Source organism: Sinocyclocheilus grahami, unplaced genomic scaffold, assembly GCF_001515645.1.
Source record: "Sinocyclocheilus grahami isolate Dianchi unplaced genomic scaffold, SAMN03320097.WGS_v1.1 scaffold103.1, whole genome shotgun sequence".
NCBI lineage: Eukaryota > Metazoa > Chordata > Actinopteri > Cypriniformes > Cyprinidae > Sinocyclocheilus > Sinocyclocheilus grahami.
The window spans coordinates 1509222-1522335 of record NW_015505282.1 but is presented as its reverse complement, the minus strand read 5'-3'; the positions used below and the strand labels follow the sequence as shown (position 1 = coordinate 1522335).

The window sequence follows — 13114 nt, the reverse complement described above, 5'->3', positions numbered from 1 at the left end:
ATATATATATATATATATATATATATATATACTGTATATATAGTGTGAGATTGAATCAGGCTCATCCTATTGAAGCATCGAATCTTCGACTATTCGGGGTCACCCCTACTTCCGTGTAGTAATTTAATTTCATAATATAAAAACAGTATTATCTAGTTAACTTGTGTAAAATATTCCATTAGCATGACATAAATCCCTGCTGTACCACCAACTCCTATTTAGGCAGTTTATAATCATAAGGCCAGATTTACTAACAGCTTGTGCCAATGCAAACCGTCTTTTGGCATTAAAGAACTACTGTTAGGATTTACTAAAGACGCACTGAGAAACAGTAATTTTTGCAGCTGACCTTATTTGCATATGCATTTGTAGGAGTTTAATTTTCAGTATTTAAATGAATCACGCAAGATGTTTTATTAAGGTTTGCGTTAATTTACTGCTGTTTGTGCCATTATTTATCAGCCCAAAAAAAAAAGCGCGTCTTAACCCATTTAGTGCCTGTGTTTTTAGTAGATTTAGGTGATTTTTTTGGCATTGTGCTCTCATGCTAATTTGCCCTGTTTAGTAAATCTGGCCCCTGGTCTAAACCTGATTGTCCTCTCTTTTGCTGTAAGCTGTGTTCACGGCACCTGTGTCCCGGTGGACCTGCAGTCGTACCGCTGCGAGTGTGCGGACGGTTTCCACGGGCCCCTGTGCGCTCAAGAGGACGAGTCCCCCGGCCCCTGTGCGGCGCTCTCATGCCAGCACGGCTTCTGCGAGGAATCACCCACGGGACAGGCGCAGTGCGTTTGCGACAGCGGCTACAGCGGCCAGTTTTGCGACACAGGTAAACAATGCTCATTTACACAACAAACCATTATCATAAGTCAGGGTTTCCCAAAGTGGGGTTCGTGAGGGAATTGCAGGGGGCTCGTGAGTTGGCACACGGAATGCCTACGAGTGTATACCATTAACAAATTAATTAAAAAAAAAATTTTTGCAAAGAAATGTTACAGGTTTATACAAATGTGTGATGTAAATGTAAAATCTTAAATGTATAAAAATAATTCTCTTTTTGGGAAACCCTGTGTTAAAAAATAATTCGTTGCACAAATGTCATAATTGTATTGTAAATTACAGTAATATGAATTTTTATAGTTTGTTGAGTGTAATAATAACAATAAGATATGTAAATACTACTGAAACTTTAAAACTGATCAAAATAAATGTTTTTAAAGTTAAACATGCAGATGTGCCATTCAATTATTGAAATATTTACTTAAAATCTCAGGGGGTACTTCAAGTAAATAATTTAGGTCAAAGGGGTTCGGCTGACAAAAAAGTTTGAAAACCCCTGTCATAAACCATAATCTGACTGCAGAGCTGGGTAGTAACTAAATACATGTAATCTGGATTATGTAATCAGATTCCAAAAATTAAGTACTTGTAATCAGATTACATTTTAAAAATACTCGTAATTAGACTACAGTTACTTTTTTTATTGCTTACATGATTACATATTATTCAAACAATAGCAATACAATTATTAATAATTAATTGATTTTCCCTAATTCCTCTATTTCATCTTTTAAATGTTCCTTTTTAATATAGCCTACCGCTTAAATACATTCAGAAAGTCTTCCAGTTTTGTTGACATTCACACAAAGACCAGTCATTAGTCAAGTGGATATAATTAATAATACAGAAATAATTAATAATACAGAAAATTGAAAGGCACAAAAATCATTTTAAAAATCAAGTTTTAAGAAATGTTTTCTCAACATTGCAACTACTGATGAACACATTAAATTGTATTTGAATTATCACTAATCAGTAGGTTATTTAACCATGTATTACTGTGTCTTTGGAGGGCTTTTGTCTTTCAAACACATTAAAATGCAAATTCACAGTATTTATTATTTACATGTAGGGATTCCCAAAATTGTATTTGTCTCTTTCACTTAATATATTTATTTGAATTCCCTCCTGATAAATTAAGGTGATAAATTAATAATTAAGCAACACATTTGCAAATTCACGCACAGTTCTCCGACATTGGTTATGATCACATGACATGCAGGTAAACAAATTATATTTTTTAGTAAGCGTTTTATTTTGATGATTTAATTAATTAGTAGCTTTTCATTAAACTTACGAACCCCCTGCAGTTCTTCATGAACCCCAGTTTAGGAAATAAAGGTCGACCGATAAGGGTTTTTCACTGGCCGATACTGATATTTATAAATCAGGGCAGCCGATGGCCGATATATGATGCTGATTTTTTTTTTTTGGCCGATATGTTTGCCTGATTTTCTTTTTTTTTTCCCCATTCATCTCATAAAAGAGAGTTTGAGTAAATGATTATTGCAGGGTACAAGATAGTAATAGTAGTAGTAGCCGAATTCATAGTAATAATGCATGGCTCAAAACTTAAGCACCTTCTCAAAAACAGTTCTGAAGGATGCTTTTTGTTTATGTTTGCTGACAGACACCAGTGTTTCCCCACAGTCTGCAAATGCAAATTCATTCTCCGCCAGCAGGAGGCGCTTTTGGAGCGGGAGATATATCGGTTTCCCCGGTAACGACTGTAATCAAATAAGCGCTGCACTCACAAACTCTACTTTATCAGGCATTACAGGAAAGACGAAATTAAAATGAAATCAAAGCTTTTCTGAAGACGGTCGGTTCTTTGCAAAGATACATTCATATAAAAATACTTAATCTGCATTTTAATTTTGACACGTGCAGTGCTCAGTTTATTCAACGAAGTATAAGCCTTTTGGAAAATCTATTTGTGGCAGTCAGTTTTAATATTGTGACGAGCCGCCACAAATAACTCAATGTATGGGAAACACTGGACACTGCTAATGGCCATATAGTGAGAACAAAAATTAAAAGCGTTCACAAATATTACGGTGAACGTGTATATTTCACCAAGTGCAACATGTTCCTGGATCAACAATATTCAAATAAACCAATCAGAATTGGGGGATAAGTTTAAAGGAAAAGTCAATTTTAGCCTTACAACCAGAGTTAGGTGCTTCTACACCCTTGCTATTCAACCATCATTTCCCACTGATTTTAGGGATAAATTATGGGTAGGGTAGGGTGAGGGTTAGGTCTATATTTTTGGACAATAATGTTGATGCAAGATCAACAAAAGATGTTGATCCAGGAACATTTTTTACTTGGCAGAATTACTGTGACCCTCTGACCCACAGACACATTTCATGAGGAAAGTTAACGTGCACATTATAGTCAGCCCAGAAGTTTCATCTGAATTGCACGCGTTTCTACTTTCACATGCAAATGACTTGTTGCACTTATGAATCTGATAAGCATGGTCGGCATCAATTCTAGTAGGGTAAAACGTAATTACGCCTCCTAAACTGTCTGTTTTGCCCTGCCATCATTAGCTGAAGCTGTGTGTGAACAAGACGCTGATGCAGAATGTGAGTTGCTCCGTCTCTCATGCAGCCAGAGGGAGAGAGATTCTCCAGCATCCCACAACAACGCTTAGCTGCCCCCAGACGTGCCTGCCTATAAATCGGCCTAATTTGCAGCACAATCGGCCGATGCCGATTAATTAAAAACATGCCAAAAATCGGCAGATTAATCGGCCGGTCGATCAATCAGTCAATCAATCGGTCGACTTGTATTAGGAAACTTTTATGTAATGTAATGTTTAATGCACTTCAGGTTGTTAATAACAACAAATGTGTAATATATTTTACATTTACATTACATTTAGTCATTTAGCAGATGCTTAAAAGTGACTTACAAATGAGGACAATAGTAGCAATCAAAATCAACAAAAGAGCAATGATATGCAAGTGCTATAACAAGTCTCAGTTAGCTTAACGCAGTACACATAGCAAGTTTAAAAAATATATATAATAAATATATTATAAAATAAAAAACAGAATAGAAAAAGAATAGAGAAAGCTAGTGTTAGAGGCCTTTTTTGCTTTTGTTAATTGTATAATAAATAAAAAGAAAACAAATAGATAGAATACAAAAAGATTAGAGAAGCTAGTGTTAGTGGGGTTTTTTTAGATATCAATATGGTACAAGATTATCCTATTCAAATCAATATGTTAGGTTACAAGTACTCTGATTTTATTACCTAAAATGTGTAATGTAATGGATTACGTTACTAACTACAATTTGTGTCGTGTAATTTGGAATCAGTAACGGACTACAGTTTTCAAGTAATACCCAGCTCTGTCTGAGTGTAATCTTTGCCTCCAGTGGCTCCGTGTCAGGGCGAGTCGGTGCGGGACTTCCATGGCGTGCGGCGCGGCGAGGTCCAGTGTCGCAGCACGCAGCCGCTGTCCTGGGTGGAGTGTCGCGGCGGCTGCAGGCCGGATTCGGGCTTCTGCTGCGGCGGCACCAGGGCACGACGCAGACGCTACAGCTTCGAGTGCGACGACGGCAGCTCATTCACGCAGGACGTCGAAAAGACGATCGAATGCGGATGTGGAAAGTGTGTGTAGTCGTCAGAGACCACAGAAGACATTAAAAGAGAAAATAGTGTGCATTTGTATCTGTGGACAGTATAACATCTGTGAGGTAGCTTGAAGAACTATTTAAGAAAAGATAACCCTTGCATGTGAATGATGAATTATGGGTATTTTGTGCTGTCAGGCGAGGAATTATTAATGTCGAAAGTAAAAATCTAACAAGTGGATCTTAGAATTAAGAGTACAGTTTAACGGAGAGCATGTTATACAGAATTTATAGTATTTAATATAAATGTAAAATATTTGTTTAGCATTAATTTGAATTGTAATATATATACGGTTTTTAATTTCCATATAGTATTTTTCTATGTTGAACACTGACATCGGCGATGTGTAATTTTTTACCTTTTAGTCTGTTTTCTACACACAATTGTTTGACACAGTCGTTTAAGCAGCTTTTTTGTTTCATTTAGTGCCTCATAAGTGTTTTTGTGTTTGCAAGTGTTTCTATTTATTTCATTAAAGGTTTTTGCCTCTTTAAAAGGCTGGTTTTACCCTACAGTGTTTTTTTAGGTCTGTTTATGTGATTTCTACCAAGCCGCATGCTGATAGAAATATATATATATATATACATACATACAGTGGGTACGGAAAGTATTCAGACCCCCTTAAATTTTTCACTCTTTGTTATATTGCAGCCATTTGCTAAAATCATTTAAGTTAATTTTTCCCCTCATTAATGTACACACAGCACCCCATATTGACAGAAAAACACAGAATTGTTGACATTTTTGCAGATTTATTAAAAAAGAAAAACTGAAATATCACATGGTCCTAAGTATTCAGACCCTTTGCTCAGTATTTAGTAGAAGCACCCTTTTGATCTAATACAGCCATGAGTCTTTTTGGGAAAGATGCAACAAGTTTTTCACACCTGGATTTGGGGATCCTCTGCCATTCCTCCTTGCAGATCCTCTCCAGTTCTGTCAGGTTGGATGGTAAACGTTGGTGGACAGCCATTTTTAGGTCTCTCCAGAGATGCTCAATTGGGTTTAAGTCAGGGCTCTGGCTGGGCCATTCAAGAACAGTCACAGAGTTGTTGTGAAGCCACTCCTTCGTTATTTTAGCTGTGTGCTTAGGGTCATTGTCTTGTTGGAAGGTAAACCTTCGGCCCAGTCTGAGGTCCTGAGCACTCTGGAGAAGGTTTTCGTCCAGGATATCCCTGTACTTGGGAAAAGAAGAAAAGATTTCTATTTTAAATAAATGCTCTTCTTTTTATCTTTTATTCATCAAAGAATCCTGAAAAAAAGTATCACAGGGTTCCAAAAAAACATTAAGCAGCAAACAGTTTCCAGCACTGATAATAAATCAGCATATTAGAATGATTTCTGAAGATCACGTGACTCTGAAGACTGGAGTAATGATGCTGGAAATTCCGTTTTGATCACAGAAATAAATTACATTTTAATGTATATTAAAATTTGCACAAAGAAGAAGACGCTTTAAAAATAAAAGTGATGAGACAACATAAAGATCAGCTAGGTGCTCCTTATTAAACCACAGGAAATTTGTCAGCAAACCCTAATGAAACGCCGACAAGCCATTGGAGAAGGTGATTCATAAAGCAGCAAGAGCCAGGTGAGAACATTTGATTGCTAAGCTTTTACGGCATTCGTTTTCATTCCTGTCAAAAATTAAATATGCTACCCTGACTATGGTCTATAGCAGGCTCAGCACACAATGGCTGTCTAAAATAAGTCCTTGAAAGGGATATTTATATAGGCCTACTTCTATTAAAAAGATATACTAATATTAAATAAAACCATTAAAAAGTATGTTCTGTAGAGTATAAATGCGTGTAGTATGCATGCAATCCAGACTATGTAGTCATTGTCATGTGACCTACCAGTGTCAGTTGTGTTGCTCCGCTGCCATTCACAAATCCTCTCCGTGGCCTCATGGGAGGTAAAGTGTCCCATCAGATGCACGCTTCAGCAGCTCTCTTCTCAGAATACTTTTCGCTTGTTATTTTATGAATACCGTGAATTTAGACACTACTTTGTTCACATACTGTTTTTCACCTACAGTATACAGTATGAGTGATTCTATAATTGCAGGTACATTTGGTGTCCAAAGTCATTCTTTTTTTTTTCAAATGGTTATATTTAATTCTGTATTACTCCGTTATGAATTACAAGATGTTACAGGCCATAATAATTTAATTAAATAGCTGAAAATCATGATTTCTTGTTGTTTGAATTAGTCAGTGCATTTTTTCCCATCATGTATTATTGTGTAATCAAAATATTTTATTGTACGTTTCTTTTGGTAATATTTCATTCATTTTATTTATGAAAGCCCTAAAGAGTCATTTACCTAATTCTTCAACATTATTTTTTCTTATAAAAACGTGTGTCCGTGAATCTTGCGTCAACCCTGTTACCGTACCATACTTTGCCTTTAAATTGGTGGAATTATCTCCCACAACTATGTAAGATACAGGAAATTGTCACTTTCCCTCACTGTTACGATCTGAAGCATTGAAAAGTCTGTGTGCTCTCGCTGAGAAAATATTTTAATCTAAAAAGTTCTTACACCAAGAGTTATTTTATAAAGTGTCAAAATTTGTTACCACAATTTCAAAAGGAAAACAACATTTTTCATTGATCACACTTTGTGTTATTTAAAAGTCTTTTAATCATGATTTCATTAGTGCCATGTGCTCTTAGCATTTATGCTAGCAAGTGGAGTTTTTGGCAAAAAATAAATAAAATTGTCAGTTCTGTTACCGTCAAATTCTGTTACCAGGGTAGAGTAACAATGCTGACAATAGTGTAACAGAATTGACAGTCCACCGGACAATTCTGTCAATTCTGTTACTTTACAATTCTATTACTTAAAGGGTCAACTCTGTTTATTTATTTATTTTATAAATAAAATATTTTATTTATTGTTGTTTATTGTTTTTATTTATTGACTGTTTATTTCATTTTATTTATTTGAACTATTTTCAAAAAAACTATAAAATTGTTGTTTTAAAATCTAATAAACATTATCGATTTATTTTTGCACCCTTATAATATTTCAACATTTTTTTTATTTACTGGATATTGTATATAATATATTTTCAGATGAAAAATATTTGCTCCAAGTGGACGGTTCTGTGAAGACATAATTTTTAAGGTGTGCTTAGGTAAAATATTATCTCAGTTTCAAGTGTTGGAATGTAAGGACTGTTTGTCTAATGAAACAAGAAGGATTTTTCCTGTTAAGATTTATTGTTAATTCTACACATTGCCTAATTTGTCCGTAACAGAGTTGACAAACAATACCATAAATACATCTGGGGTTTTTTTTCCATTAAAAATACATCTGCTTGGCAAGCACTAAAAAAAAAAGGAAGTAACTTGTGTTTGGCAAGCACTGAATTATTAAAATTAAATGTTTTCAATAAGATACAGAAAAAAACTTCCATAACTTTCTGAAATGCCAAATGTATCTCCAATTATAGAATCACCCATGTGTGAAATTATATGTGATTTTGGATGCAGCCAAACATGGATTGGGTCATAAATATTAATTCACGTTATGTGAGGTTTGCAAAACTGATTTGCTTAAAAGGCAGATGTTGGAAGGTAAGTATTATCCATGTGGTATGTTGCGTTCAAGTCATGTCAAAAAGATCGTATTTATAAAATGAACGCATGTGAACTTCACCACAATGTTGTAATAATGGGTGGGAAACTTGAAAATGGATGCAGCGCTTGGTAGATTGTACAAATTTATAAATAAAAAAATGAAATAGTAAATAATTAAGTAAAAAACAACTAAATTGAATATACAAAACATGATAGCGTTGCATACGATAGAAAATAATGAAGTGTACAGCACCTTCATGAATTGAATAAAAAAGTAAAAAACCTAACTAATGCACATTCTTTAAGTTTCATTTTGTAGAAGTAGAGATAAAAAATGGGTTTCACACTCACGTTTTATACTATTAGGGGTTTAGGACTCTTAAGCTTTCACTATAGCAATAATAATAGTGATGTTTGCCTAAGCAACCACCACTAATAAAACCAGTGTATTATATACAAACCTTCAGAACAGTATAAACAACAAAACCTTGCAATATTCACACCATATAAAAGCATTTATTGTTTCCGCAATAAATTAATCAAAACATCCTTCTCAGCCACAACAAGAGGCTTGAATCCCTGTCCGTGCACCATATAAACTCCGCACCTCTGCTGCTCAAGCATACACAGCTATTTTTAACCTAAACAACTCACAATGCTTCAAATTAGCTGTGGTAACCTCTGTACCAAAGTTGTCTAATCCAAGCTGTCTAATGATTACAGACCTGTTGCTCTAATTTCTGCTGCTATGAAGACATTGGAGCATAGTTTAAATCCCTGGACTTTATATACTACTGGAGGCAGCAAACAACCGTGCATATAGGATATTTAAAGGAACTTCTTTAATCTGTGAAGTTTACAGTGTAAATCAAATGGCTCCAATGTTGTCTCTAAAATATCTTATTTTGTGTTCTGCAGAAGAAATGAACACATACAGGTCTGGAAAGACTTGAGGGTAAGTAAATGATGACAAAAATTAAGCACTGATGCCATCTAAGAACCATTTTTAATTCCCTAAAGAACCTTTCCTTAAAAAGATTCTTAAAAGAACCATTTTTTCTTAGTATGAAGAAAGGTAACCTCTGTACCAAAGTTGTCTAATCCAAGCTGTCTAATGATTACAGACCTGTTGCTCTAATTTCTGCTGCTATGAAGACATTGGAGCATAGTTTAAATCCCTGGACTTTATATACTACTGGAGGCAGCAAACAACCGTGCATATAGGATATTTAAAGGAACTTCTTTAATCTGTGAAGTTTACAGTGTAAATCAAATGGCTCCAATGTTGTCTCTAAAATATCTTATTTTGTGTTCTGCAGAAGAAATGAACACATACAGGTCTGGAAAGACTTGAGGGTAAGTAAATGATGACAAAAATTAAGCACTGATGCCATCTAAGAACCATTTTTAATTCCCTAAAGAACCTTTCCTTAAAAAGAAGAATGAATTTTCTTAGTATGAAGAACATTGAAAAACATTTAAATTTCCCTTACAAACAATCTTTTGTCCAATGGAAAGGTTCCGTGATTGTTAATGGTTCTTCATGAAACTATCAACGCCAAAAAAAGAACCTTTATTTTTTAAAGTGTTGTTTGCTATAATCACTTCCCAACCCTATCTGTGCAAAAGTTTATCAGTTTTTAAACTCATGCTCATGAAAGCATGTCATTCACATATTAGAGAGTCCGAAAACTATCAAAAATTAGTTTATCCATCTAGAAAGTATTACATTTGTTTAATATAATTTATGTATGTGCTTTAACAAAAACATAAACTTTTAGATGATATCAGTTGTCAGTGTTTAGCAATGTATTGGATGTAAACTGTCAACTGAATAAGACAGACATAGATTAATTTCTTGTACATGCCTGTGAGAGTGTAATGTTCTTTGTGAATTGTCCTCAGTTTCTTAATTGAATCCATTTTCTGCAGTTGTTATTCAGTAATGGGCCACTTGCTGAGTGCTTGCAACTGTGCACAGTAGGAAAGGCTCTATGATTATGGACCTGACCTTTCCTCTCACTGACATATGTCAGTTTAAAACAACGGAGGCCCTTAGTGGGTAAGTGTAGTGTTGTTGGTATTGTTAAAATATGGACCAATCAAAAATGGGTGATGTCAAATGATTTCGCTGATGTAATGCATTTAAGGCCTGCGTGCACAGTACACAACAACATTGCGATTAATCTCAAATGGTGTAGCCATTTAACATCTTGATGTTGCTGACTGGTTAATATCTAAATGGCACTTTAACATAATTGGTTTCCTAAAAGAAAAGAAAGTGGCCAAAATTAGAAGGTCATTATTAGGCATATACCCTCTGTCCCTGGCACAAAGAGACATGCACATGCAAGTGATTTTGGAAAATAAGGTGTGTGTGCATATAAGCATATAAAATACTGATTAGGAGAAAATGCAGTGATCTGGATATATTTTTGGCACAACGTACAATAAATATTTTGAACTGCCGTGATATTTCAGTAGTTCAACTCTGTTATGCAGAGGAAAAAAACAATTGTTGATCATTTGTTTCCATAACAGAGTTGAACTATTGAGGCTGATGTGTCCATGTCAATCTCTCTACAGTAGTTCAACTCTGTTATGGGGGGAAATACAGTGATCAGGATTTTTTTTTGGCACAAAGTACAACAGTAAACATGGTGGAGTGCAATGATGTTTCAGAAGTTAAACTCTTATGCAGAAACAAAATAACAGCAATCAGTTGTTTCTATAACAGAGTTTAATTATTGAGCTTGACATGACCTTGTCAGTCTCTCTAGAGTAGTTGAGCTGTGTTATGAGGGGAAAAATACAGTGATTGGGATTTTTTTAGGGGGGAACAACAATAAACATGTTACAGTGCAATGATGTTATGGGTGGAAAAATATAGTGATCAATTGTTTCCATACCAGAGTTGAACTATTCAGGTTGATGTGTCCTTGTCAGTCTCTCTACAGTAGATTCTACAGCGTATAATACTTTAGCTTCATTCATCGCATGCTGTTCAGTTGCTTTGACACAATCTGTATTGTTAAAAGCGCTATATAAATAAAGGTGACTTGACTTGACTAGTTCAACTCTGTTATGGGGAAAAATGCAGTGATTAGGATTTTTTGGCACAAAGTGCAACAGTTAATGTGGTAGGTGCAATGATGTGGGAACAAAATAACAGCGATCAGTTGTTTCCATAACAGAGTTGAACTATTGAGCTTAACATGGTCTTGTCAGTCTCTCTAGAGTAGTTCAGCTCTGTTATGAGGGTAAAAAAATACAGTGATCAGGATTTTTGGGGATACAACAGTAATCATAGTACTGTGCAATGATGGAAAAATTCAGTGATCAATTGTTTCCATAATAGAATTGAACTGTTGAGCTTAACATGGTCTTGTCAGTCTCTCTAGAGTAGTTCAGCTCTGTTACAGGGAGAAAAAAATATAGTGATCAGTATTTTTTGGAGGGCACCATGTACAACAATAAATGTGGTGAGGTGCAATGATGTTTCAATAGTTCAACTCTGTCATGCAGGAAAAAATAACAGCGCTCACTTGTTTCTAAAACAGAGTTGAACTATTGAGCTTGACATGGCCTTGTCCTTGCTAATCTCTCTACCATAGTTCAACTCTGTGATGCCTAAATAACAGTGATCAATTTTTTATGGAGCTTGATATGGCCAGTATATTGGCAAACACAAAATATCGATAATATTGACAGTATAGTGATAAAGTTTATGTTTATATTGGCCTTGTCAGGATGTCTAGTTCAGTGAAAATTTCAGTGATCATTATATAACAATATTGACTGTAGAAAATGTGCAGTGGTGCAACGATATTTGTCTGCTAAAGCTGCTATTAGACATGTTGCACTGATTTTCAACTCTTTAACATTAAACCCTGGAAAATTTTGAATGCTACAGGTTGGTGCAAAACATGTTTAAAGATAAATGAAATGGCTTATTTTTTTTATAATTATAATAATAATAATAATTAGTGATTGATTATAAGGCACGCTTCCTGTGACAGGGTTGAAATAATGTAGCATTCATTAATCGTTCACTAGATTAGAAAATATCTAAGACTTGGATGATTTCTTGAATATTAATCAGCAAACCTCAAATGACGTGACAAAAAATGAATATTTTATCCGAGACAACAGTAGAAACATGCAACAACACCATTAAGCAGTCTCAACACTTCGTTTTCACAACAAAAATTTATTAGAAGAATAGTGGTTTTCATAAGAAGGTTCTAGCATCCAGTGAATACTAACTTGCACAATATTACAATTAAAATGTTGAAAAATGGCATTTTTTTCCTAATGGGTAAAATATAACCAGTAAAACTCCACACATGCACAAAGACGGATCTAATCAGCATTTTGCTTAACGGTCAATGCAAATAAAAAGAAAGAGAAAACTTTTTTTTTGTTTGTTTTTAAATTAGACCACAGAAAATCTAATCATTTTTTTCCTTTTCAATTTTTTTTTTTTTAAAAATCACATACATTAGGAGACAGCTTATTATTCATTAGCCCAGCTCAAAAATAAGAATTTGCATTCAAACGGAAAACAAAACAAACCCAAAACATATAGTGCAATCAAACAAAAATAATAGTGATCCTCGTAAGTGCTCTAACACGGACATCGATAATAGTCTAGAATAAGTCAAACACACAGTACAAAAAAGAACAAATTAATATACATAAATAAATCTACAGTACAAGAAAATATTAAACTATACAATGTTTTTTTCAAAGAGTAAACAGTATATACTGAAATGAGGTCTATTCCAGTTCTGGAGCGCCTGTCTTCCAACAATTGGACTGACTCGAAGGAACCAGTGTGTTACAGGTCAAGATGCCATTTCCTAAAAAGCACTCCTTTCGATCTAGATGGTCTGAGGTATATCGAAAACAGAGAAGATTCGGAAAAAGCAGCACCTTATCCCACACTGTGTTTTAAAAACCCGTTCCGTCTTGTATTAAACGAGTTAACATGTAAGTATTTCATTTTTTTGCCTTAAATCAAGCCTGAACTTT

The 13114-nt window shown here is 34.7% G+C and overlaps 1 protein-coding gene across 1 annotated transcript in view; it reads left to right on the top strand.

Moving 5' to 3' along the window:
• LOC107588453 (slit homolog 1 protein-like) overlaps positions 1 to 4825 on the top strand; it is a 69118-nt gene extending 64293 nt beyond the window's left edge. The window contains exons 36-37 of the mRNA XM_016276552.1: positions 615 to 826; positions 4231 to 4825. Coding sequence (XP_016132038.1) covers positions 615 to 826; positions 4231 to 4475 — 457 coding nt within the window. The 3' untranslated portion in view covers positions 4476 to 4825. The remainder of the gene's footprint in view (positions 1 to 614; positions 827 to 4230) is intronic.
• Positions 4826 to 13114: the final 8289 nt, after the last annotated feature.